This window comes from Esox lucius, chromosome 9, assembly GCF_011004845.1.
Source record: "Esox lucius isolate fEsoLuc1 chromosome 9, fEsoLuc1.pri, whole genome shotgun sequence".
NCBI lineage: Eukaryota > Metazoa > Chordata > Actinopteri > Esociformes > Esocidae > Esox > Esox lucius.
In genome coordinates, this window is record NC_047577.1 from 19,070,806 (window position 1) to 19,094,020 (window position 23,215).

The 23,215-nt window shown below is 45.0% G+C and overlaps 1 protein-coding gene across 4 annotated transcripts in view; it reads right to left on the reverse strand.

Annotated features, from left to right (window-relative positions):
• Positions 1-23,215, reverse strand: part of usp34 (ubiquitin specific peptidase 34) — a 57,606-nt gene that overhangs the window by 20,788 nt on the left and 13,603 nt on the right. For 2 of the 4 annotated variants that reach the window (XM_010889288.4, XM_010889290.4), the window contains 29 exons: positions 20,416-20,565; positions 19,778-19,845; positions 16,836-17,028; positions 16,478-16,539; positions 16,303-16,384; positions 16,068-16,160; positions 15,630-15,755; positions 15,372-15,501; positions 15,138-15,268; positions 14,109-14,827; positions 13,449-13,663; positions 12,739-12,854; positions 10,765-10,892; positions 10,560-10,649; positions 10,213-10,391; positions 8,914-9,068; positions 8,621-8,734; positions 8,421-8,520; positions 6,683-6,845; positions 6,167-6,320; positions 5,652-5,799; positions 5,421-5,521; positions 5,093-5,302; positions 3,703-3,828; positions 3,365-3,487; positions 3,150-3,233; positions 2,855-2,941; positions 704-904; positions 266-348 (listed from right to left, as the gene is read on the reverse strand). In XM_010889288.4, coding sequence (XP_010887590.2) covers positions 266-348; positions 704-904; positions 2,855-2,941; positions 3,150-3,233; positions 3,365-3,487; positions 3,703-3,828; positions 5,093-5,302; positions 5,421-5,521; positions 5,652-5,799; positions 6,167-6,320; positions 6,683-6,845; positions 8,421-8,520; positions 8,621-8,734; positions 8,914-9,068; positions 10,213-10,391; positions 10,560-10,649; positions 10,765-10,892; positions 12,739-12,854; positions 13,449-13,663; positions 14,109-14,827; positions 15,138-15,268; positions 15,372-15,501; positions 15,630-15,755; positions 16,068-16,160; positions 16,303-16,384; positions 16,478-16,539; positions 16,836-17,028; positions 19,778-19,845; positions 20,416-20,565 — 4,331 coding nt within the window. The remainder of the gene's footprint in view (positions 1-265; positions 349-703; positions 905-2,854; positions 2,942-3,149; positions 3,234-3,364; positions 3,488-3,702; positions 3,829-5,092; positions 5,303-5,420; positions 5,522-5,651; positions 5,800-6,166; positions 6,321-6,682; positions 6,846-8,420; positions 8,521-8,620; positions 8,735-8,913; positions 9,069-10,212; positions 10,392-10,559; positions 10,650-10,764; positions 10,893-12,738; positions 12,855-13,448; positions 13,664-14,108; positions 14,828-15,137; positions 15,269-15,371; positions 15,502-15,629; positions 15,756-16,067; positions 16,161-16,302; positions 16,385-16,477; positions 16,540-16,835; positions 17,029-19,777; positions 19,846-20,415; positions 20,566-23,215) is intronic. The other 2 variants (XM_010889292.4, XM_010889291.4) reach the window with 1 other exon arrangement.

Here is a 23,215-nt window from a genome sequence, read left to right on the forward strand (position 1 = left end):
CAAGTTAGGTTGAGGGACCACTTGACCTCTCCTTGAACTTGTAAAAGCGTTAGAGATGTGCCCATGTCATACTAGCTCAACAATTACAAAGCAATCCCAACACATTACTTCAAATCATTATTTTAGGCCTAATCTTTAATGATGCTGGTGGCCGCAGATTAGGACTGATGTCAATTCCAATTTAATTCAGTGAGAAACAAAAATTCCTTGGGGACTGAAATGGAATTACATTCAAAACTGGTCACAGCCTGTCTACTTCTCTTACCGGTGCGCGAGGTTGTCGTAAGTGTAAGCCACGTTAATCAAGCGCTGGATTAGGTTTGTGCCTTGGACAAGCCCCAGGAAAACCTAAAAAAAAAGAAGAAAAAAAAAGTCAGGAAAAGCATTGGAGATGCAAAGGAATCATAAATGTGTCCCTTTAAAAGCTGACGCTGAGGCTACAGTGCTCAGGAGCAAGGAAAAGAGCAGGACAGAAATACACTGCAGGAGAGTAGTCTACTACTTTTGTCAGCTATTTTATTACCAGTGCTCATTGGTAGATTGCTCAGATTTATAGTTTCTGTCCCCAGTTATCACTGAAGAGTAATTGAAATACCTTTTTTAATCTGCTGAAGCTGTGAAAAATAACAGACATTACCAAAGAGCTCTGGTAATTTTCCAATAAGCTGATGCCATAATCTATTGGTGTTGGCGACCACCATACCTCTGTGAGGCGAGGGATGTGTAGGCCTTTGCCGTGGTCGCCGGCGGCCTTACGCGACTTGCCGGGCCAGGCTCGTTTGCGTTGGCTGTCGGTGAGGCCCGACCACGAGAATACATCATGGTAGGCCAGGTCCAGGTCGGCCGGGTCCACCGCGAACTGGCAGATGAGCTTCAGCAGGCAAGCCAGGCAGTCCAGCAACCACTAGAAGACCGAGACAGAGCTGTGGTTCAGCCACACACCACTAGCTGAACACATTGGACAACCTCCATACAAACTACAGTTTTAAACACTAGCGCTGTAGTTGCTACAGTATTTTGCCCAAATATTTAGTGTTGTTACATTCATGAAAACATGACTAGTACTAACAGTGATTCTGGTATTCTGGTATGATATTTTGAAGAGCTACTTCTACATACCAATAAATGCACATTGCAGCTTTCCTTTTTAGGGGTTACTGCTATAGAATGAAAGGGTCAGCGCTAACCAACTCAGCAAATACACAGTTAAATATCATCCACTAAAGCTAGCTATTGTTGATAAGTAACTGTTTGCTAATATTGTATAATATTTCACAAAGCTAACAGTCTGCTGTTGCTGTGACGCCTGCAGCAATGTTAAGTTAGATTTCTCTGTGAGCTGCTGTGCATACAGTGGATATAAAGTCTACACACCCCTGTTAAAATAGCAAGTTTTGGTGATGTAAAATAAAGATAAATCATGTCATAACTTTTCCACCTTTAATGTAACCTATAATGTGAACAATTCAATTGAAAAACAAACTGAAATCTTTGAGGGGGAAAAATAAAAAAACCTCACAATAACCTGGTTGGGTAAGTGTGCACACCCTCTTATAACTGGGGATGTGGCTGTGTTCAGAATTAACCAAACACATTCAAACTCATGTTAAATAGAAGTCATTACACACCTGACATCATTTAAAGTGACTCTGATTAATCACAAATAAAGTTCAGCTTTTCTAGTGGGATTTTCCCAGCAAAATATATGAAAAGACAAGAAAACTGGTCAGGGAGGCTTCCAAGAGGCGTATAGCAACATTAAAGGAACGGCAGGAATTTCTGGCAAGTACTGGCTATAAGCTACATGTGACAATCTCCCATATTCTTCATATGAATGTGCTACGCAGTAGGGTGGCAAGACGGAAGCATTTTCTTACAAAGAAAACCATCCAAGCCCGGCAGAAGCTTGCAAAAACAAACATCAAGTTCCCCAAAAGCACATGGGAAAATGTGTTATGGTCTGATGAAACCAAGGTTGAACTTTTTGGCCATATTTCCAAAAGGTATGTTTGGCGCAAAAACAACACTGCACATCACCCAAAGAACACCATACCCACAGTGAAGCATGGTGGTGCCAGCATCATGGTTTGGGGCTGTTTTTCATCAGCTGGAACCAGGGCTTTAGTGTGGAGGGAATTATAAACAGTTCCAAATACCAGGCAATTTTGGAACAAAACCTTCAGGCGTCCATTAGAAAGATGAAGATGAAGTTCACCTTTCAGTACGACAACGACCCAAAGCACACATCCAAATCCACAACAGCATGGCTTCATCAGAAGAAGATTAATGTTTTGGAATGGCCCAGCCAGAGCCCAGACCTGAATCCAATTGAACATCTGTGGAGTTATCTGAAAAGGGCGGTGCACAGGAGATGTCTTCGCAATCTGACAGATTTGGAGCGGTTTTGCAAAGAGTGGGCAAATATTGCCACATCAAGATGTGCCATGCTAATAGACTCCTACCTAAAAAGACTGAATGCTGTAATAAAATCAAAAGGTGCTTCAACAAAGTATTAGTTTAAGGGTGAGCACACTTATGCAACCAGGTTATCGTGCGTTTTTATTTAAAATGTTTCCCCCTCAAAGATTTCAGTTTGTTTTTCAATTGAAGTGTTTATGTGATAGGTCACATTAAAGGTGGAAAATGTTCTGACATGAATTATCTTTGTCTCATTCTTTTACATCACAAGAACCTGGCATTTTAACAGGGGTGTGTAGACTTTATATCCTCTGCAGCGGATTCAAAGTAGCATCTCTGAGATGTTGATATACAAATTGAAGCAAGTACAGAACCAGCAATCCACAAGGCCCATTCTATTCTCCTTCCTTATTCTTCTTGTCTGTTTTTCACCCACCACTGTCCACGACTCCTGATCCTTGGGTTCCAGGATTGCAGAGTTGAAGATCTCCAAAAGCAACTGAAGCCCTCCGGATGACACAAACTACAGAAGATAAAAGTAGGAGAACAGTCTTTAATCATGTAAAAATGTGAATAAAATGACTGTAGTAAAATTGATTGAATGTATTACTAGCATAAAAAGGAGGGGCTGCACAATTCTATGAACTTTCAATAGGTTCCCTGGTATTTCAGATATAAAGGTTGGCTGGAAAAAAAGTTCCTGGAATTTTGCCCTGTATGCATGCGAGTACCTTGCAGCTCCAGGAGTTTTTACTGTTCTCGATTTGGTCCTCACTCGAGTCATCAGAGTCTGGATACAGGTCACTGTAACTCCCCTGAACAAAGACCAACACCAGGCTCAGATTTGTGTCAGACAATTTCAAAAGAGAAGGCATAGGCATTTTACTGGGTCTTTGTGTTCTTAAGTGAATGTGAGCGTTCAGGTGTGTCGTTTTCCTGGAAGTACCGTGGACTCGCGGTGGATCCGGCGGTTGGGCTTGCCCAGGGCCTCGATGATCTCTAGGGCATACAGCAGCTTGTGGGGGCTTTTGATCCTCAGCAGGTCCTTCCAGCACAGACCTTCACCCCCCTACAAAGGAACATAAAAAAACAAGAAAACCTCAGATAGAGGGACATAAAACATGACGTGGTAAAGTGAATGGGGGCAGGTAATCCAGGGAGTCTAATTCCTGACTTTAATTTAAATGGCTATGAACAACAACCACATGTGCCTTAGTGGACAGGGTTGACCTACCAACTTCACTCTGATCACTAAGGAGTGGATTTGGTGGTCGCGTTACGTACCGTGTCATCGACGATATTCTGGAAGGCTAGCAGCATGTTGGGACACGTAGGAAGCAGCATGAGCAGCTCCCAGACACGCCTGGACAGGTTCTCAGCATGGAGGTGCAGCTCCTCACACCTCAGGTTCTGCAGAGTGGATTGACACTGTGACTATACATTTCCACTGAGATGCGCTGCCATCGCAGAAGTCATATTCGCAATAGCGGAGCCAACATAATTCAGTCAAAATGAATTGATTAAAGCACTTCTTCGTAATAAAACAGTTGGACCGGTTAGAGGGTCGTTTTCATTAGGCGAGTAGGAAGCAAAATGCAGGGAAGATGAATGGAGGCATGACAGCAGTTAAAACCCAGTTGAGGTGGGAACAGAGTAGACTAAAATAAATCCAACACAATGGTACTGTGTTGGTATGAACAGGTGTAGTCAAACAAAAAGCTTACCGGGCCCTTCTCCAAAAAGCAGATGGAAGTAAAACATGAAGGGCTCGCATGTGAGATGAATGTAAAGGAGAATGTGACACCGCAAAGGAGTGAAGCTCTGACATCACTCTGGATAACCCCTCCATCTTCCCAAAACCCCAGTGAAGGAAGAGACTATAAAAAGCCCTGACCCTTGGATGACTTCGCATTTCAAACAGCTCCCGTCGCCGTGGCTAACATGGAAACCATGTTGACAGACAAGCGCCTTCCAGCCCATGCATTATGTATAACCTGTGGGCTCCCAAACTGTGCCCTTAAACCCTATGTAGTGAACTACCTTTGCATCCTATTGCCAGCCCATAGAGCTAGAGTCAAAAGCAGGGCACTAGAGAAAATAGGTTGCCGTTGGGAAGCATGCAAGAGTAGGTTTTACAGGACTATTTAACGACTGTCAGATGCACAATGTTTTATGCATGACGCACCTGGAAGGAAAAGCCAACTTGAAATTCTGGAAGGACATGGGTGAAAGATGGCAGACTGTGTGGGCTTTCACATTTGAAGTGTTGGAGACTATTTCAATTCTGACAAAACGGTTTGAAATGGCTGCATAAGCTAGGTCTTCATTAAGCCGGCAGATTTTCATGTGGCTGTTCTAAAATCTGAATATTATACCCAAGTGACTTTCACAGCACTCATACAAGTAACGTTTCAGTGCAAGTTTTCCTGTACCAAAAACAACTTTAAAGTTTGATGTATAACACAAACACACACACACACACACACACAAACATGCATGCATACAACCAACAAACACCCCCACGCACCATTCGCACAGACAACCACAACTCCTACACCCACACACACACACACACGCACCATTCGCACAGACAACCACATCCCCTACACATACACACACGCACACCATTCGCACAGACAACCACATCCCCTACACACACGCCCCATCCACCCACCTCAGGGCTGTCTCCCATGGCACTGGGGCTGGGGGGCTTGAAACAGGCCAGCATCTCCAGCAGGTCAAACAGGGTGGTGAGGTGGGGCTCCTGGAGGAGCAGCAGCATGGGGATGTGCTCCTTTTGGGGAGGGGGGAGGCACGAGGCTGGTAGCTGCACCCCCTCGCCTTTACGCTCCCGCCGGGGCGCGCCCAGCGAGACGAACACCATCTGTACAGGAGGAATGGAAGAACGCAAGACATGGTCTGATGTATGTGTGACATAAAGGCTGAGTAAGCCAGTCTCTGTTGCACAGCTGTAAAGGACGTAGGGTGGTGTGTGTTTTTACCTGCATGTCTTTAAAGCCCAGTTCATGCAGGGTCTTCTCATCATAATCGGTGGTCAGCTCGTGACCGGAGGAGATCATTCTGACCGGACCGATCAAACCCCCTAAGACCAGCCATGCGAAACAAACACCAGACGGGAAGACAGAAACACACAGGCAGTTAAAACACCCAACCCAAGAAGATTCAGGTTCACTATGGCTGAAGACAATAAAAACGATCCAGATCCAACTGACCTGGGAAGTCCCCCTGGCGGCTGCTTTGGCCAAACTCCTGGAGCTGGGCCTGCTGGTTCATCTGCTCCTTCTGAAGGTTCTCGTACCAGTGGGTCACCTCAGCCCGCAGGTCTGCCACTTGGTCACTGGGGTACATCTCGATGGTCATCTGGTACCACGCGGGAACATAGACAGAACGGGGGAGAGGGGACAGAAGGGAGGGAGGGGGGGGGGAGACAGAACGAGGGGGGCAGACAGAACGAGGGGAGGGGGGGGGCAGAACGAGGGGGGAGAGGGGACAGAACGAGGGGGGGGGGGGGGGCAGACAGAACGAGGAAAGAAGTGACGGTAAGCAAAATATCCTATGATAAAACTATAAAAAGGCATTCGTCAGAGAGCTATTTGAACAAACATATTTGATAGCCCCAAAAATACAAAGAATGAAATGAGCTGGTGTCAATAATTCATGCTGTACACTTTTCCAAAACAACATCAACAAGACAGTGCCAATCGACCAAGGTTTAATAATTAAGTACCAAGATGCTGGGTACTTTCTTGGGTACCTTGTCGGGCAGGCCGGCCGGCTGGCACACGATCCTCAGTGGCAGAGACTGCTTGTCGCTCAGCGCCTTCAGGTGGCTACTGATGCCCGTGCCCTGGATCTGCCACTGACGCAGGTGGTAGGCAAACCTGGAGCGGGCAGGAATAAGGGGGAGGGGGTTCTCATTGCTGTTAACGCGGGCATTAAGTTCGGGCTAGAGAGCGTACTGCTGAAGCATAGGTTCGAATCCAACCCACTGCTCTTTCAGCAACACCTTCTCTGCTCTCTTCAACATTGCTGACAGCAAATTAACTTAATAACAACACATTGTTACTGATGATACATTCTGTGCATATAAAAGCAGTGCTTGCATTTATTTCTGTATAGATGGTCCATAGGGGAGTCAACCCTGTCAACCTCAGCTTTGCCAGCACAACGGTTTAGGGGACAGAACAAATGTTAGAGGATTGAGGTGAGTGCGTGTGTGTTTGTGTCTGTGAGTGTTTCGAACCTGCGTCTGAAGGCCTCCAGGTGGGTTTTGAGCATGAGGAGGCCCCTCTCGATGACAGTGAGGCCGGAGTGGGCATCCTTCTCTAGGTTGGCCGAGGCCATCATCAGGCTCTCCATGCACTTACAGATGAACTCCTGCTCTTTCTCCAGGCCCGTCTTACCAGCTAGGAGGGAGAAGGACCACGCCATGTCAACCAAACATCATCAAAACCAACCTGCATCTGTCATTAAGTTGTTAAAAGCACCTGGAAGCAAGGGGTTACCTACACTAATGAAAGTCAACTTAACACACATAAATAGTCCATATCAATTGCAATTCATGCTTTTATTAGGACTTGTTGTGGCAGTGTTTCAACTTATGGCATGTCCTTACAGCAGTGTGTTAAAGGGAATCTGTGTAGAATCTGGCCTGAAACGTTTACAGGACTGAATTTCAACAATATCACGACTTGTCTTGGCATCTCACCACAAGAGACTGGAACAGTATAAGCTGGTCCAGGATGGTTTAGGGTGGGGGAGCGCCAGTGTTTAAAGTCAGTACAATGAGACTACTTTTGAGGTGAGAATGTTTCAAGGGGACATTTCTCTGTCACTTATCTGAAACATTATTAGACGTGTTCTGAAGTTGGTTGTGTATTTATGCTAGCAGTAGAGTAAGAACTGTACACACAGCCCCTTTAAGGTTTAGATTTTTCAATCTGCAATAAAGCGGGTAGCAAATCCTTCTTAGAAGGACTATAAACTCTCATTGTTAGAAATGCTACTATAATCTTTAACCCTTTTTTTTGTTTCAAGTAAAGCGTTACAAACATAATGTAAACTGAAGACAAAATATAAACGCAACATGTAAACTGTTGACCCCATGTTTCATGAGCTGATATAAAAGATGCCTGAAATGTTCCACATTAAAACCTTTTCCCAGTGATGTGAAATCCATAGATAAGCTCATAAAGATAGAGGATAACAGTCATTTAACTTGACTATTATCCTCATATAAACAGGAACTCAGTAAAATATTTGAATTAATTTCTTTTTTATATTTTTGTTCAGTGTGCTTTGATTATTTCGGTTATTAAATGTTTAATATTAATTTGTATATTTTAATAATTAGTATTATAAACCCGGCGGTTTGAATCCCATCAGTTCTTACTTGCGTGAGTGACCGTTTCATAAGCGCAGTAAGGCATCTCGGAGGTTTGTGATAAGCATGGTGTATTGGCAGTCCAAGTGCTATGTACAGGGCACCTGCCTAAGAACAGCCACTGGCAGCGGTATAATTGGCCATAAGCCACACCCCCTCCAGGCTAATTGCTTACTTATAATGTGGATTCCAATATCTTCACATAACAGACAGATATCCAGACAGCGTTTGCCTAAAAGACATGACCCATGTGACTCCAAGTTTAGGGAGAGCTGCGACTCACTGGTCTGGACGAGGGAATATTGCAACCACAACATTCGCTCAGAATGCATCTTGACTGGTCCTAATTAAATAGCAAGCCTCCTCACCAAATAGCTACAGTGTGCTTCAGCTACGCTGCTACGGTAAAAGATAGTTCAGGATTTGTTAAATTTTCAGTGGGGATGTCCCACCAGCTGAAGACACCACCGTGAAGAATGAGGGCTCATCCCATCCGTTACGGACGCCAGCAACATCAACGCACCCTTCCCAGACCCTGGCGTCGGCGGGACTTTGGGTCAGGGGTCAGCCAGGCCAAACACACGCAGCGTTCACTGACCGTTGATGTAGTAGGAGTTGATGTACTGGATGGCGGCGCGGCTGATGTCAGCAGACTGGGCCCTGAGGGCGATTCCCCATAGCTGGTCCATCCCACAGAGCTACAGGCAGAGGGATGGAAAGTGTCATCAGGAAGTGTAGAAGGCTAGAGAGATGTAGACAGATATACACAGGTCAGCAGGGGTGTGTGTGTGTGTGTACCTCGCAGTTGGAGCTGCTGTCATAGGCGCTGGTGGCCAGACGGGCCAGGTTACAGAGGTGCTGGAAGAGATTAAGGCCTGTCATACTGATGGTCTCCGGCTTCAGCTGGGGCATCTGGGAAAAACACAAGAAGTGGAAAAAGGAGATCGACTGATCAAGGCCAACGAATGAACAACAAGAAGGCTACTTAAGACTTAAACGTGTAGCCACTACATCATCTCCACAGGACACATTGGAATGAACGGTGCCACGCCCCCATTCGCCAACACCCGATTGGTCCGCTCGAGTCAAACCTTTTCCAGGAACAGGTGTTTGTAGGTCTCCATGCCCATGGCGTGCTGGTCTTTGCTTCGAACCTGGTTGAGGAACCAGTGCAGCGCGTCGTCATAGCACTCCCCGTCCTCCACCAGGCAGTGCCACAGGATGTCCACCTGCTCCAAGCTCAGTCCTGTAGGACAGGGCGGGGTGTTCGATGACTCTGACAGACATTTTCTGTTGCTAGTTCAGAAAGAGAGTGCCTAATTTCTCTTGGACAACTTCTATCAATCTAGTATTTTAAATGTTGCGGTGTTTGCCTCCCAAGTTGTTTCGATGAGATACAAAAAAAAACAACCATGAGATGCTAAATTAAAATGCTTTGCAAATCAAATGCTTATTTGTTAAGTTCAGTGTTTGGTTGACAATTCCCAGAGACAGAAATTGCATGGAATTCTTTAAAAAATAAAAATAATCACAAAAAATCCTACAGGTCATATTTTAACATATCCCATATCTTACATCACATCATGTTACTTTATTTCCAGGGGATTCAAAAAGAAATATTACCAGTTCTAAATGAAAATGAGTCTGCCAGATATTCAGCAAACTCAATTTTCCTTCACGATTCTGTCACTGCCATTTCTGCCATTTTACATAAATGAAAAACCCAACAATCCTTTCAACAGATAATGATTGAGACATGAGGTTTGGAATTTCGGCTTTCTTAGGGGACTTTCAACACAACTAACGTTATTTTACAAACTGGACAAAAGCTGCATTTGATTGGACACACAAAGTACAAATGTCTGTGTAATAAACACACAAGTACCTCATAGCACAGCACTGTGCGAAGTATAACAGTACTGTGTAAGGCAGGGAGTTATCCCAGTCCACCACTCCCAAATACTACTTTCCCACAGTCACAAAATTGTGCACAGACTAATGCAAAGACAGACACATACTGTCATGGTTTAACAGGGCACAATAGGAAACACAGAGGTATTTTTGGTCACCGCTATCTAAAGACAGTGGAGGACAATGGTGCCTCTGTTGTGTGAATGACTCATCGGGTTTCACATCTCATTAGGGCCAGCTGCCAGGGTCTAGCCAGCCACCCAGAGACAGAGTCAATAATTGGATATGAATGGAGAGGGATTCTGTTGAGCTGTGTAAAGACAGGATCGAGTTCAACAAAACACTTTAAACTGAAAACAAGCATCCGGGCTGTAATCGGTGTCTGACTAATGAAAAGAACACCGGCCAGTCCATCCCCATTTCATTACATTTCGTTCGGACAGTGGGCCAAATATACGGGTTTGTGCGTGTTGCCTTACTGAAGTGGTCTGGGGATCCCAGGGTGGAGAAGACGCAGGTCAGGAACTGCAGGCGCACTTGGACTTCAGCGCTGTGACCGTAGAGGGCAAACTTGTGCCTCTGCTCTCTGACTTCCTGAATGTAGTGCAGCAGGTTCTCAAAGAAGAGCTTCATCATGTGGAGCTCCTTCTCCGCCCACCTGAGGATCAGCCGGTATCACATTAATGCTGCTCATCTCAGGTAACTTAAAGGTCACAACACATCCAGTTTGGTGAGGCCTACACACAAGCTGTGGAGTCTCCTTAGGGTTTCATTACCCCATGTGGCGGGCAGAGCACTGTGTTCTGGTGTTGTGGACGGTGCTTACATTGTGATCCAATGAGTGTCGTAGCTGGAGCCGAACTGCTGAAATGTGCCAAAAAGTTTGGGGAGGAGCCGCAGAGAGACGACCACGGACCTGGTAGGGGCAAAAATCAGGTGGTCTTGAACAGCGTTTCAGCCTATAGCAAGGGAACCACCTGCTTCAGAAACAGTTGGCCTAATGTTCTCAGATGTATGCATTACAGACAGACCTGTGATGGGCAAGGTTCTCCAGGCAGCCCTCAATGAAGCGCATGCGAATCTGCCGGTCGGTAAACCAGCAGACCAGAGAGCACAGTAACTTCTCTGCCTCGTTGATCAGGCCCTCGGATAGGTGGATCTGGGGGAAAAGAGAGGGGAATCCAGTCACTCCATCGCTATCAGAATATCGCTAAGATCCTAAACGAACTGAGATGGCTGACCTGCCTTACAAGTGGCTTCTCACTGAAACCTGAAAGAAGTTTCTGGAGAGATTTGCACTCTGGCCTCGGTAAGAAAGGTGAAGAATTCCCACTTATTTTGGCTCATAACTTCAAAAGTTGGATTTGGAAAAAAGCGATTACGATCTTTCATACATATCCCTGCTATTTTAGGTCACTGAAAGCATTGGGATTGATTAATATAATGTATAGCATCCATGTTTAGTTTTTGGCCGCACATACTTTGAGCGCCTGAAGTCTGGAGATTGCCAAAAAGAGGAAATTTTTTGTTTAGACAATGAACAACACCATAGTTGCTATGGCAGAATGTTTGAGGAAATTGGCTGTACAATAACGCACTGTTAAATAAATTGGCAGATATGAGCTTTTACTTCAGCAGTATGAAGATTCTATACATTGTAGAATAAATGTTGCTGCTGTTCTTGTCAACACTTTCCGTCCTGCTAGTAGATGTTATCATGGTCTCATCTTTTCACAAGAGCTGGCCCGTGCAGTTTAAAATCTAACAAGTTTATTCACTTTACAGACCAGTGTCCCGGATCTCTCAGGATCTTCTTAATGGTGAGCATTCAAAGGCTGTTGGCAATTGCTAGGCTCACTGATGCTTTCCTTCCTCTATAAAGACTGTTCCAAGCTGTTGTTTTTATAGCTTTTTCAGTGTCTGGCTTCATTATGGCTTCCCTGAATTTACACCTGTTTGGCCCTCATGCTGACAGGAACCAATTGTGAATTCCAAAGGCAAATGCAATACCTACAATTAAAGCCAGACATCGGCAGTTCTTTTAGGTACAAATAATGTGACAGAACACACCTGCCTATGCAGCAACACCTGTCAAGCGAATTCTCCCAGTACTTTGCTGCCCTGAAATAGGGGAACCATCTACAAAAGATGCAGTCATTTCTATATTGGGAAACCAAGGCACATAATTACTTCCAAATAAAAGCAGGGAATCTATATTTAGTAATGGTTTGATTTATAAAAAAACAAACAAAAAAAAAACACGTTTTAAGTGTACAGGCAGAAGAAGACAAAACCACAAAAGTCATCATTGCCCAAATACCAAGGGTCTCTTCCATGTGGACTATTTAGTAACAACGAAACAGTGTTTTCTTTACACCAGGGGTTATTAAACCTCAGACTGGGAGCCAGATTGGAGGACGTTTCTTTCCCACAGCGCCACGAGAGCATGCAGCTGTGTGAACGCAGGTACATGTAATTGCCTTCATCCATATGAATATACACTGTAGACCCCTGGCTGACAGACATGATAATCTTGCAGGCTAAACCGTCCATCGCTTGAAGCACTGTTTCCTGAAGTGGTCGGCCTTCTGAAATAACCCCCGGGTTTACAGACATCATATTTCTGGTCAGAAAGTGTAGTTTCTCAATCGTTAGTGCTCCTTTTAATTTCAGAAGGGTTTTTGTAACGCAGAGAGAGGGACCTATTGATGCATTGGCCTTTTATGACAACTGAGCTGATCGTGTAGCACAGATAACGGTGATAACTGTGGCTGCTTGAGGCCATCTAGTGACAGCCTGAGTGATGGCGGACAAGAATGGCAAACCGGTGACACCGCGCATCTATCAAACCACAGTGCTGCCGCCAGTGGGTCACAAACTATGCCGCTAGTTTCTGGGAACTCAACTCACGTTCGCTTTAAAGCCGCCAGACTCCTAGCCAGCGGCAAGGTGTTTATTCACACCAAATAAATAAATGCTAGTGAATGGAAGTTACGCAGTCTTACCGCATCCTCGTCCTGAACCAGATCCCACAGCAGAGTGCTGCCCTTCTTACACACGTTGTCCAGGTTGATGTCTGTGACGGCGTGGCCAGAATACTGGTGCTTGTGGACCTGCGGCCCTGCAGAGGAATAAAACATAGCCGCTGGTGAGAAAAAGTCCTAAGAAGTTCAATTACGATTTACAGAACTGCTACATGTTTTATAACTTAATGCTTTGAAAGGTTGCGAAGTCAACAAATGACACTGAATGGAAGTGATGGGCAATAAAAAAGCAGCCATATTAAAAAAGCTGTCCCGCTATGTTTATAGTTATTTGCTCAGAAGGGCACATCTCCCAATCTTTACATCCTGTCAATTTACTGACCGCAGGCAAATGACCGGATGGACCCATCGGTTTGATGGAAAGATAAGCAGAACCAGAAGTATGTGACTTGCTGTTTCTGCTATTGTTATGCATTGAGTGGGTGAACAACCCACTCAGCGTGGTGCCCTGTGCAGAGACGGTTATATTTTGCAGTGAGTGTGCACTGCAGCTGGGTTCTAAAATCCCTGGCCCCCCAGAAAACCTGGTTTAAAGAGTCCTGGAATTGCGACAGAAATCATACGAAAACAGTGGAACCCGCCTACTCAAAACCGACAGGATGAGAACCCCAAAGGCCCCTCCCCATTCGGCCTTCACCCCCAATGGGTCTTTAGAGTTGGGTGGAGCCTACCTTGCACCATGTGCTCGTGGTAGATGGAGGCCAGGTTGGGCAGGTGCTGCTGCAGGTGGGAGCTGAGCTCGGCGTGAGAGTTGATCTGCACCAGCTCCTCCTCGCAGCCGGACTCCTCGCCGTCAAAGTCGGCCATGTTTTTCTCTGACTTGGCGCTGATCTGAGAGCTGCTGCAGGACACATCATCAGCGCTCAGCATGTCCTCCACCATGTGCCTGGTGGGCGGGAAAACCGGGGATGGGGTTGATGTTATTGGTTGAAACTGATTCTCTGTCAGTTCAGCATCGTGCCCAGCAATGGTTGAGGTTAGGTGCGGGGGAGAAGCTGATCCTAGCTCGCTGTAAAGCTAGCAACGCCATTGATTTGCCACAACAGTGGAATCAGCGGTTCCCTTTTTCTAAATAAAACTCCCCACCAATTGAAGGTCAGGTCAACATGTTACTGCCAAAAAAACTAAAACAGTGTTCATATTTTCCCTCAAAAGAAAAACAGGTAATGATTGATGAGAAAAATTAAAATGCATTTTGGTTGTCTGGAAAAAGTAATCTGTCATGTTGTGTTGTATAAAAGGTTGCCTGAATTTCTCTGCTAAACGTTCAAGGAGACTTCTAACAGGCAGCCCAGAGGCAGCTAAGAGGTTGATGAAGACGTCATTCTTACCCCTCATGATGGTTGTGATGGTGGTGGTGATGGTGGTGGTGGGGCCCAATGAATCGACGGCAGTTGAACAGCTCATTGCCCATGGTGTCCCCCAGGAAGTCACCGGGGTGGGGCAGACAGGGGGGCTCTTGTGGGCCGGAGCCCATGTGGGTAGAGGGGCCACCCATTTCTGACTGTTGTTGGGGCTGTTCGGACCCCTCTGGCCGGGAGGAGATCGAGCAGGCATCCAGCATCCTCATGCGGCCCTCCCCCAACCCTCCAGACCCCACGGTTACCATAGCACTGGCCCCCTCTGGGTTAAAAGGCAAACCTGTTGGTTTGGGCCCACCTCCTCCCCCTCTATCGGTTCTTTCGCTCGGCCCCTCCCCTAAAGCCTCACCCGCCTTCCGCTTCCTGACCTCCGGTGGGTCCCGCGGCTCCTTTTGCGGGCCACCATCAGCCGCCACACCCCGGCTGCTCCCTTCTTCGTCATCCTCCTCGTCATCATCTTCCTCGTCCTCTTCATCGTCCTCCTCTTCCTCCTCCTCCTCCTTGAGGGCCTCGCTGTCAGCCATGTCGTCCGAATGCAGCTCACTGCCAGGACTCCCGGCCGACTGGCTGGCGCGGCTGGAGCCCGCCTCGTTACTAGAGCCTTCGCTGCGGCCGCTGCTGCTACCTGGCCCGCTGCTGCCCTCCTCCACGCTGTTGGCCGTCTCGTCTGAGCTGCCCTGCATCGACTCCTGGACCGGGGGGAGGGAAAGAGAGAGAAGACGGAATTAATGTAAACTAGCCGTACATCAGGGTCCATACTCACAAAGAGCTGATCTAGAATCAGCGCCCCCCCACCCACGGAATGTTATAGGAATCCATAGAGAAACTCTGATTATAGGCCCAGAGGCATACAAACACGTCATCAAATAAGACTTGAGCCAGCAGCAAACGCCAGAAAAGATTGATTGGCCTCTACAGTCAAACCATTTGGCTCCCACCTAAACATTCTGCTGTGCGGTCTGGAATTTAAATAATGAGTAGACCACAACACGGTCTAACCTCAGTGTCCGAGAGCCTCTGCTGGCCCCGCTTGCTGCTGCTCATCATCTGCTCGTCCATCTCCATGTCGCTGCCGCCGCTGTGATGCGTGTCGCTGTTGTCGCTGCTGTCGGGGCTTGCCGCCGGGGAGCCTGGGTAAGGAAGAGGAAGAGACATGGACATTTGGTGTAACCGTTATGCGGAGGTGAACGAAGACATACGCGGGCGCCGGGACGAGATAGAGCGCCGTCGCACCTTTCTTGTTGCCCATGGGTACGTTGGTGTTGAGAAGCGAGGCGAACGAGCTCTGCTTGGAGAGCTGGGCCTTGGCGGCCAAGGCGTTGTTCCACAGCGCCTTGATCAGCATGGAGGCCAGGTACAGGGTCTGAGGAACGCAAAATGACCCAGAGATCAAGTCAGCCACGCCGTTCTTGTCTAAGACAGTCGCATCGGACCTCAGGACGCAGTGAACTGCCGTTGGGCGCCGGTGACGTGACACTGGAGTGGGCGTACCTGCTCGGTGTGGGCGCTGGGGTGAAGGCCCGATACCAGGTTGAGTACGTGGCGCAGCGGCACTGGGTCCAGGTTTTTGATGAGCGAGGGGAACAAGTCGTGGATGTAACGGCTACAGTGCTTCAGCTGCAGGGCGAGGGCAGGGGACAGGCTCAGTGGTTAATGTTGACCAGGGAGCAAAGACACATAGGCTCTCTTCGGTTCGTAACAGTGTTGACCAAGTAAGAAAAAAAACTCTGACCATGTGTATAGAATGCTAAACATCACTTGAGGGCTAAAACATGGATTGAAAGGGTCTATTGTGCATGTAGCTCTGTTTTAATGTGTAGTTCAATACTGTGGAACAGAGCATCTCATCAGGCATCTCGAATGGCAGCGAGGTGGTGAGCACCGGGGCCTGCGGTGATAACTACAACCCTGGGGTTACTGTCCAGTTACCTGAGCTGCGGCCCAGATGCAGTCCACATGCTGTGTGCTGAGTCTGCCCTCCGCTGCCAGGAAATTCAGGATCACTTGGCACTGTTTAATGATCTGGAAACAAACAACAAAGAGGCAAAAAGACGTCAGCGGCATTAAGAGTGGGGGTTCAAACAAATTAGCCATGAAATGCCTCAACTCCACGTAATTTGGACTCGGAAAAGGGGAATTTGTTTGGAAAAAGGGGGATACTTACTTCTATGTGCAAATTTGGTCCAAAGATGTGCTCAACCACATTGTTGTTGATTAGCCAGTCAGCTAGTTCCTTTGCTATTGACCTGGAGGTATAGTCACCAGTTGAGGTTAGCGGTTGAGTTAGTGCTTTTTCCCGCAGAAAGATGAATGGTGTTAAAACAACCAAACAGACTTACGTTTCGGTGTCCGACACCAGGGACTCATTATTACAGACATCGTTGAATGTGTGGAGCTGATTCTGAGAGAAAACAATGAGAGAATATGTAAGTGGCTCATTGATACTCAAGGTCTCATTCTAACTTGGGCACATATTTGAGCCTGGTGTAAAACGGCTTAGATTTATACACCCACACATAACTCAGTCGCACGTAACTCAGTTGATAGAGCATGGGGTTTTGAACACAAGGGTTATGGGTCGGATTCCCAAAGGGGATCGGAAGAAGTTAATATGTGCAACTCATTACATTAAGTCACACCAATGCAAAACTGGATATAAAACCCACAGCCTGACGGAGCTTTTTATAAAGTATTCACCGTGATTTGACTGAGGCCGGCCAGCCTCATAGTGAGCGTGGGGGACATGAAGTACTTGAAGGCCAGATCCAGGCTTTCCTTGTCAAAGCACAGTGCACTGTCCAGCGGCTCCTTCACCGTGCTCCACATCAGGTCGGCCATGTTGCGCGCTGCACTCTGACGCAGCTCCTGGTCCGACAGTTTGCAGAGGTACCTGGGGGGGGGGGGGGGGGGGGAAATTGTGTTCAAACTTTATTTTTACCATGAAGTCACTTCATTGGGAATCATGTTTTATTTGGTTTGGTTTTCTTAGGTTCAACTTCCAGGTGCATGTAGTGCTAGTGAAGATATGATTCTGCCACCTCTGATCTCTTGGCCAAGCCATCCCTACAGGAGGGCAGCTCCCGCTCAGTTGAGACATTTGCCCTGTAAAGCACGCCTTTTGTCGATGGTCAAACAGCTACGCCCCAAATCCCACAGACAGGAGGACAGTGATGACAATTTAACGCACAGGCACCAGTTCCACAAACAATTCATTACGAGCGCAAGGAAGCAAGGCAACTACACTAATTACTAAAATCGCGATGTTGGCTAATGTTGCTGGCCTGGGCTGATCCTCAAACTGGACTTGAAGCCTGGTCTGGCAATAACACAGCTAACTGACTTCAACGATGCTCTAGTCAGAGGCTGCAGAAGATACACTTGAGATAATCCATGATAACAGTTGGCTTCTTTGAGAAGGTAATGTCTTCTTATTGTTAAAAATACAATATTAAGCTTAGAATTATTTGAAAACAATGTAATTTAGAGAGGGGTTTGTATATCTTTTTGGACGTTTGGTTGTGTAATCTTCCATTAAATTCTATTGATAAATAAAGGTAAGCAAACAAATTACAAGGAAAGATTAACAAAAATGCATGTTCATAGTGCTGAAAAATACTATGACATCCATAGCCTCATTAGCGGTTTCTTGTAACCAATCAGCATTAACTGGGAAGAATTTATGCACGCTCATAACAGGACTACTTCAACTGCAATGTTTAAGGGCTTTCTTTCATGCAGGCTTCAAACCCCCCGCAGGGATTTTGAGATTTTGGCATTCAGTAACAGCTCATTTCTTCTTTTTGTACCATTCTCTTTTTGCTTTACTTGTGTGTTTTCGATCACTGTCCCTTCACAAGATCCATTTTTGATCTAGCTCCAGGTTTTTGTCAGATGGCCTCACATTATAGAATTCATGGTTGACACAATGATGACTGATGGCCAGGCCCTGAGGCAGCAAAGCAGCCCCAAAACCTAATGCTATCATCTCCATGCTTTAAGGTGGTAATGAGGGTCTTTTGTTCAAAGTTTTTGGCAAACATGGCATCTGGCAATGAGGCCAAACAACTTCACCTATGACTCACAGCATATTGTTAGAGTAGTTTGTCAGCCATGTCATAATATTCTTTTTTTGAGAGCAGAGGTTTATTTCCTGACCTCCCATGTAGGTCATGTTGTGCAGGCTCTTTCTGACAGTTGATTCATGTCTTTCTACAACGATCTTAGCAAGTGAAGCCTGCATATCCCTTGATGTTACCCTGGGGTCTAGGAGACTTATATGAGCATCTTTTGATGAACTCTTGGGCTGAATTTTGTGCTACTCTTCCAATGTAGATTGTCAAAGGTCTGACATTTTTACATTTGTAGATCTGACAGTGATGTGTTTTATGCAATGGTTAAAGTTGGGGTGTAAAGGGAAGTGGCATTTCTGTTTATTTCGACTGAATAAACTTTATGTGACTTGTTAAATTGTGTTATCGTTGTAGATGACTGTCCACATAAGTAGGGAAAAAAGAACTTTCCAGGTGGTGTACTTTTTTTCTCATGACTATGTCCGGTTATTCAGAAGAAACATTCACTCCATCTAGTGCTTTTATATAGTCTTCTTGGACGGTACCACTAAGGATTGTTTGATTTGGTGTTGGGGGGCTCAGAATGCCTTGGCTCCTCAGGCCCAGTTAATCCAGTCCATCCTGGTCACATGACAGAGGTGCAGCATGGCAAGCTGTCTGGCTGCTCCAAGGTCATGTGAGGAGAAGCTGACTGGAGCCCTGGCCACTGTTGCCATGGCGAGGGAAGCTCTACCTAGCAACAAGCGTGGTGCGCGGCAAGAATGAAGCAAACCACACTGAGGGAGTGGCCTCAGCTACAATTGTTATCCCCCCCCCCCCCCCAAAAGAAACAACAACCTGAGTAAGGCCGTCTACAAAATGTATCTCTGATTTATGCTAATCATCTGCCAATTTGCTTGGCAATACAATGCGCATAATGTCCCCCTAATGCTACTAAACCACAAACAATATTCAAGGGAGCACCTCTAAAAAAAGCAGGATTTGATGAGTTGGAAAGTGGCAATGAGTTGAGTACCGTTGTGCATTGTATCCAAATGCAATGTGCATACACAAACAGCCTGCGGGAGATGAGCTCTGACTGCAATGGTACCCTCTCTCTTAATGCTCCAGATCTCTTCTTACAATGAATGATGCAACATCTGATATTATTTACAGCTGCATTTATACTGTTTTTTAAATTGGGAACTGCAAAAAAATCATGACTTTCTGTTTTATCTAATTTGTGACACAATCTGCTTTGAAAGGTGTCCATCTGATCAGACTCCAAGAGGACCTGGCTTGTGTTCATCAGAGCAAAGTGGAAATTGAATGTCTCACATTGGTTATGTCTATATAGTACCCCCAGTTTTTATTATCTACCAGTGACTTAAAGATACCTCCTCCTCTAGAAATGTACTTACAATGATCAAGTAGTGTGGTTGTCCCACTTAGCGATTTTAAGAGCATCTGTTATATTATTAAAATGTAAAAACGTTGAGAAAACTCACTGCTGGCTCACCAGTAAACTTTTGTCTTTGTTTAAGGTGAAACACAGATTTTGGAGTTGATCGGCGAACAGGGTGAACTTACCGTATTACATACGTGCGGAAGGGTATGATGTGCTGCATGACGGCAGGAATGTGTAACCATATCCGGATCTGTGTGTGTGGAGAGACAAACAGAACTGAATTAGGAGCGACGTCCCTTAAGAGAAGCGAGAAGCAGTGGAAAACCTAAAATGGACGCAGCTGTAATACAGTTTGCTGACAACTGGTTGTTTCTGTGATTACTGACGGACAGCGAATGTCCAATAACAACACCACCGCATCAAGAACATCCAAATGAATCAAGATCTGATAAGAGCTGAAACCGCTCCTGTAGCAAGCGGTGAACAATAACAATAATATAAAAAGAAACATTACTAATTCTAATAAAATAAACCACATTTCCTGATGCTCAATAATAATGGTCATAAGGTAGAGAAGTTGCTTTTGATCCAGACTGTGATTAGTGGTGACACGGCTAAGACAAGGTGAGATCAGTGTTTAAGAAGTGTGCTTTTTGAAGGAGCTTGGCCATTGCAATGAAATGGCTGTGTGACCGGAGCACACCTCCAAACAAACCCCTAAATACATCCACATCGGATAGGCATGTTGCCATATTAGGCTAGTGGGCTAAGTATCTGGCCTGCCTGTCCGGCTGGGATGTGGTACTGGGCTCCTACTCACGTTGGAGACGATGGTGATGAAGGCGTGGGCGATGGGGAAAGGCAGGCTCTCGGGCGTACCAGACTCGAAACAGTCCTTCATGAGGGACAGGCCGTGCTTGCCGCAGAACAGGCACACATAGCGCAGCAAGTGCAAAGGGACCTCCACATCCTGGTCACGGGGCGGGGAACAAATGAGAGCAATACCATGTTATTGGCCACACACAGGATCTGCCCCGGCTTCACATCACAATGGGGTTGACTAGTGACATGGGAGTTAGCTTTCCACTGTCCAGTTCTCACAGACAGATGTAAGAGATGGTGTTGCAGACTACTTTCGACACAGTATACAGTCAGTATATCAGAGATCCTAAAGAATGTGCCAGGCTGGCGACACAGATGTGCCCAGTTTGCACACTTTCCATTGGTTTATAATGTGGCAGGAAAGCTCAAAGGCAATCAGACACCACCTGACCCTGGTCTAATGCCAACTATGACATTAGCCAATTAAAAAATGTCCATTAAGAGCACATTAAACCAAATGCCTATTGAGGTCCTAAATTAGCCTGAAACACATAATTGCACCCTGGGGGAAGCCCATCAGCAGTTACAGGAGAAACAAGTTGGAGTTTATTAAAAGGTCTTCACGTCAAGTCAACTACCTTACAGATATTTCTTCACTCATTTGCATGTAGGCCTAACACACCAAAGATCAATGGAGAACTATTGAAACCTATCAAAAGAGTGCCCCGTTATATATTAAAATGTATCCTTCTCTATTGGTAAGTCTGCCATAGCGCTAAGCACACCAATTCATCTATTTCTAGTTGGTCATCTGAGAGAGCTGATTAAGAACTTTCCGTAGACCAAAGCTGCCCAAAAAGGCAACACAAGATGCCCTGTTCTGGGACAAGCCTTCAGACAGTGTTCAGCCTTAAAAACACCAGAGAGCTTTTTTTTGTTGACAAAAACACTACAAAAAAAACTCTATTAGAGCCAGATCACTAGGTCAGATATGTGCCAAGATATTTTACAGTGCGACCAGGAAAATATTTTACTAGTTGCCTAGTAAAACATTCACTCAGATACCTGTTGTAATGATAAGGTTGTTCCATTGTTTATGAGTTATTTGGCAAGAAAAATGGCAAGCATGGATTCATTAGCACCATGGTTGCACCATCAAAACATCAAGAACAGCTGGTTTCTAAGCACAACCAGGTCAGAGGATCGGACCAATACTAATACCCATACATATTATTTCTATGATTCACACTGTGGGTTATTGAAAGACCAAATGTCCCAATGAGTATAGTAAAACCAGAAAAAATTGGCCTCATTGGGACCTTTTGCCGGTCCCTGTGAGGCATAAGTCAATTTCCGGCTCCAGGGTTTAGGGTCAAACTTACAATTGATTTTATAGTTAGAATTGGGGTTTCTTTAAGGTCCAGGCGTTGTTGGTTATGTTTAGGGTTAAGGTCAGCCATTACATCTAGGTAAAGTTTAGGCATAAATGTTACTTTATTGAGATTAAGGTTAGGGTTAGATTAGGGTTAAGTTTAGGGCAAGGGATCATGCAATTTACATTTTTTGGTCATTGCATTTTTTGGTAATTACAAACATGTATGTGTGTGTATGTGTGTGTGTGTGTGTATGTATATATATATATATATATATATATATATATATATATATATATATATATATATATATATATATATATATATATATATATATATATATATATATATATATATATATATATATATATATATATATATATATATATATATATATATATATATATATATATATATATATATATATATATATATATATATATATATATATATATATATATATATATATATACATATACATATACATACATATACACAGACACACAATGTATGGCTAACAACGTGTAGTCTTTAAATAACCCACAATGTGAATCATGGAAATAATATTTATCTCCTGTGACATTAACTTATTGGCTAGCTAGCTAAAACAACCTAGTAACTTTAGCATTTCTAAACATTTGGTAACACTGAAAGTAACGAAAAGAAAACTTTTTTACAACCAATAACGGTAGTAATTAATCAATGACAGTGCTAAAGCATGTCATCATCAAAAGCAAGACTTCCCCCACTCAAAGAGACAGCATCCAATTTGGGTTGTGATGCTTCTCCATTGTAAAATCTTGGTTTTAAACAAAACAGAGGCATAATACATTTCAATGACAGGTACGCATATCAACATTTCTGAATTTATAATAAATTAATGCATTTAAGATCGTAAAGTTTGGTTTCTATGGCACAATAACTTACACAACTTTATGAAAGCTTGATATTTTCTAGTGCTCGTTAATTTCATGAGGCACTTCAAGATTTAAAAATGTGGGAGTGCCAGTGCTAACGGCATGATTATAGCAACCAGGCTACACAGTCTTAAACGACACAGCTTTTGGGCTGTAGGAATGCCACTTTTTGTGCAATTTGCCAATAAAATATAAATTGACCCAATATGTCATAAAAGATATCTGTAACATGACCAACGTGTTGGTTTGTGATTGGTTAAACAGGCAGACCAGACACCGAGACGTTGGTCTTTGTTTCAAGTGACTGGAAGACACAGGGCATCCCAAACTGCTACCTATTCACTAACACAGTGCACTAATTCATACCAGAGCCCTGGTTAAAACAAGGAATACAGTGGAATAGGACACGATTTAGGAGACTCTGGCAGATTATGCTGCAAAAAGTTGGACACGACCCAAATGGGCAACACGGCAGATTGAGAATTGGGTCGTGGCCGTCTCAGACATG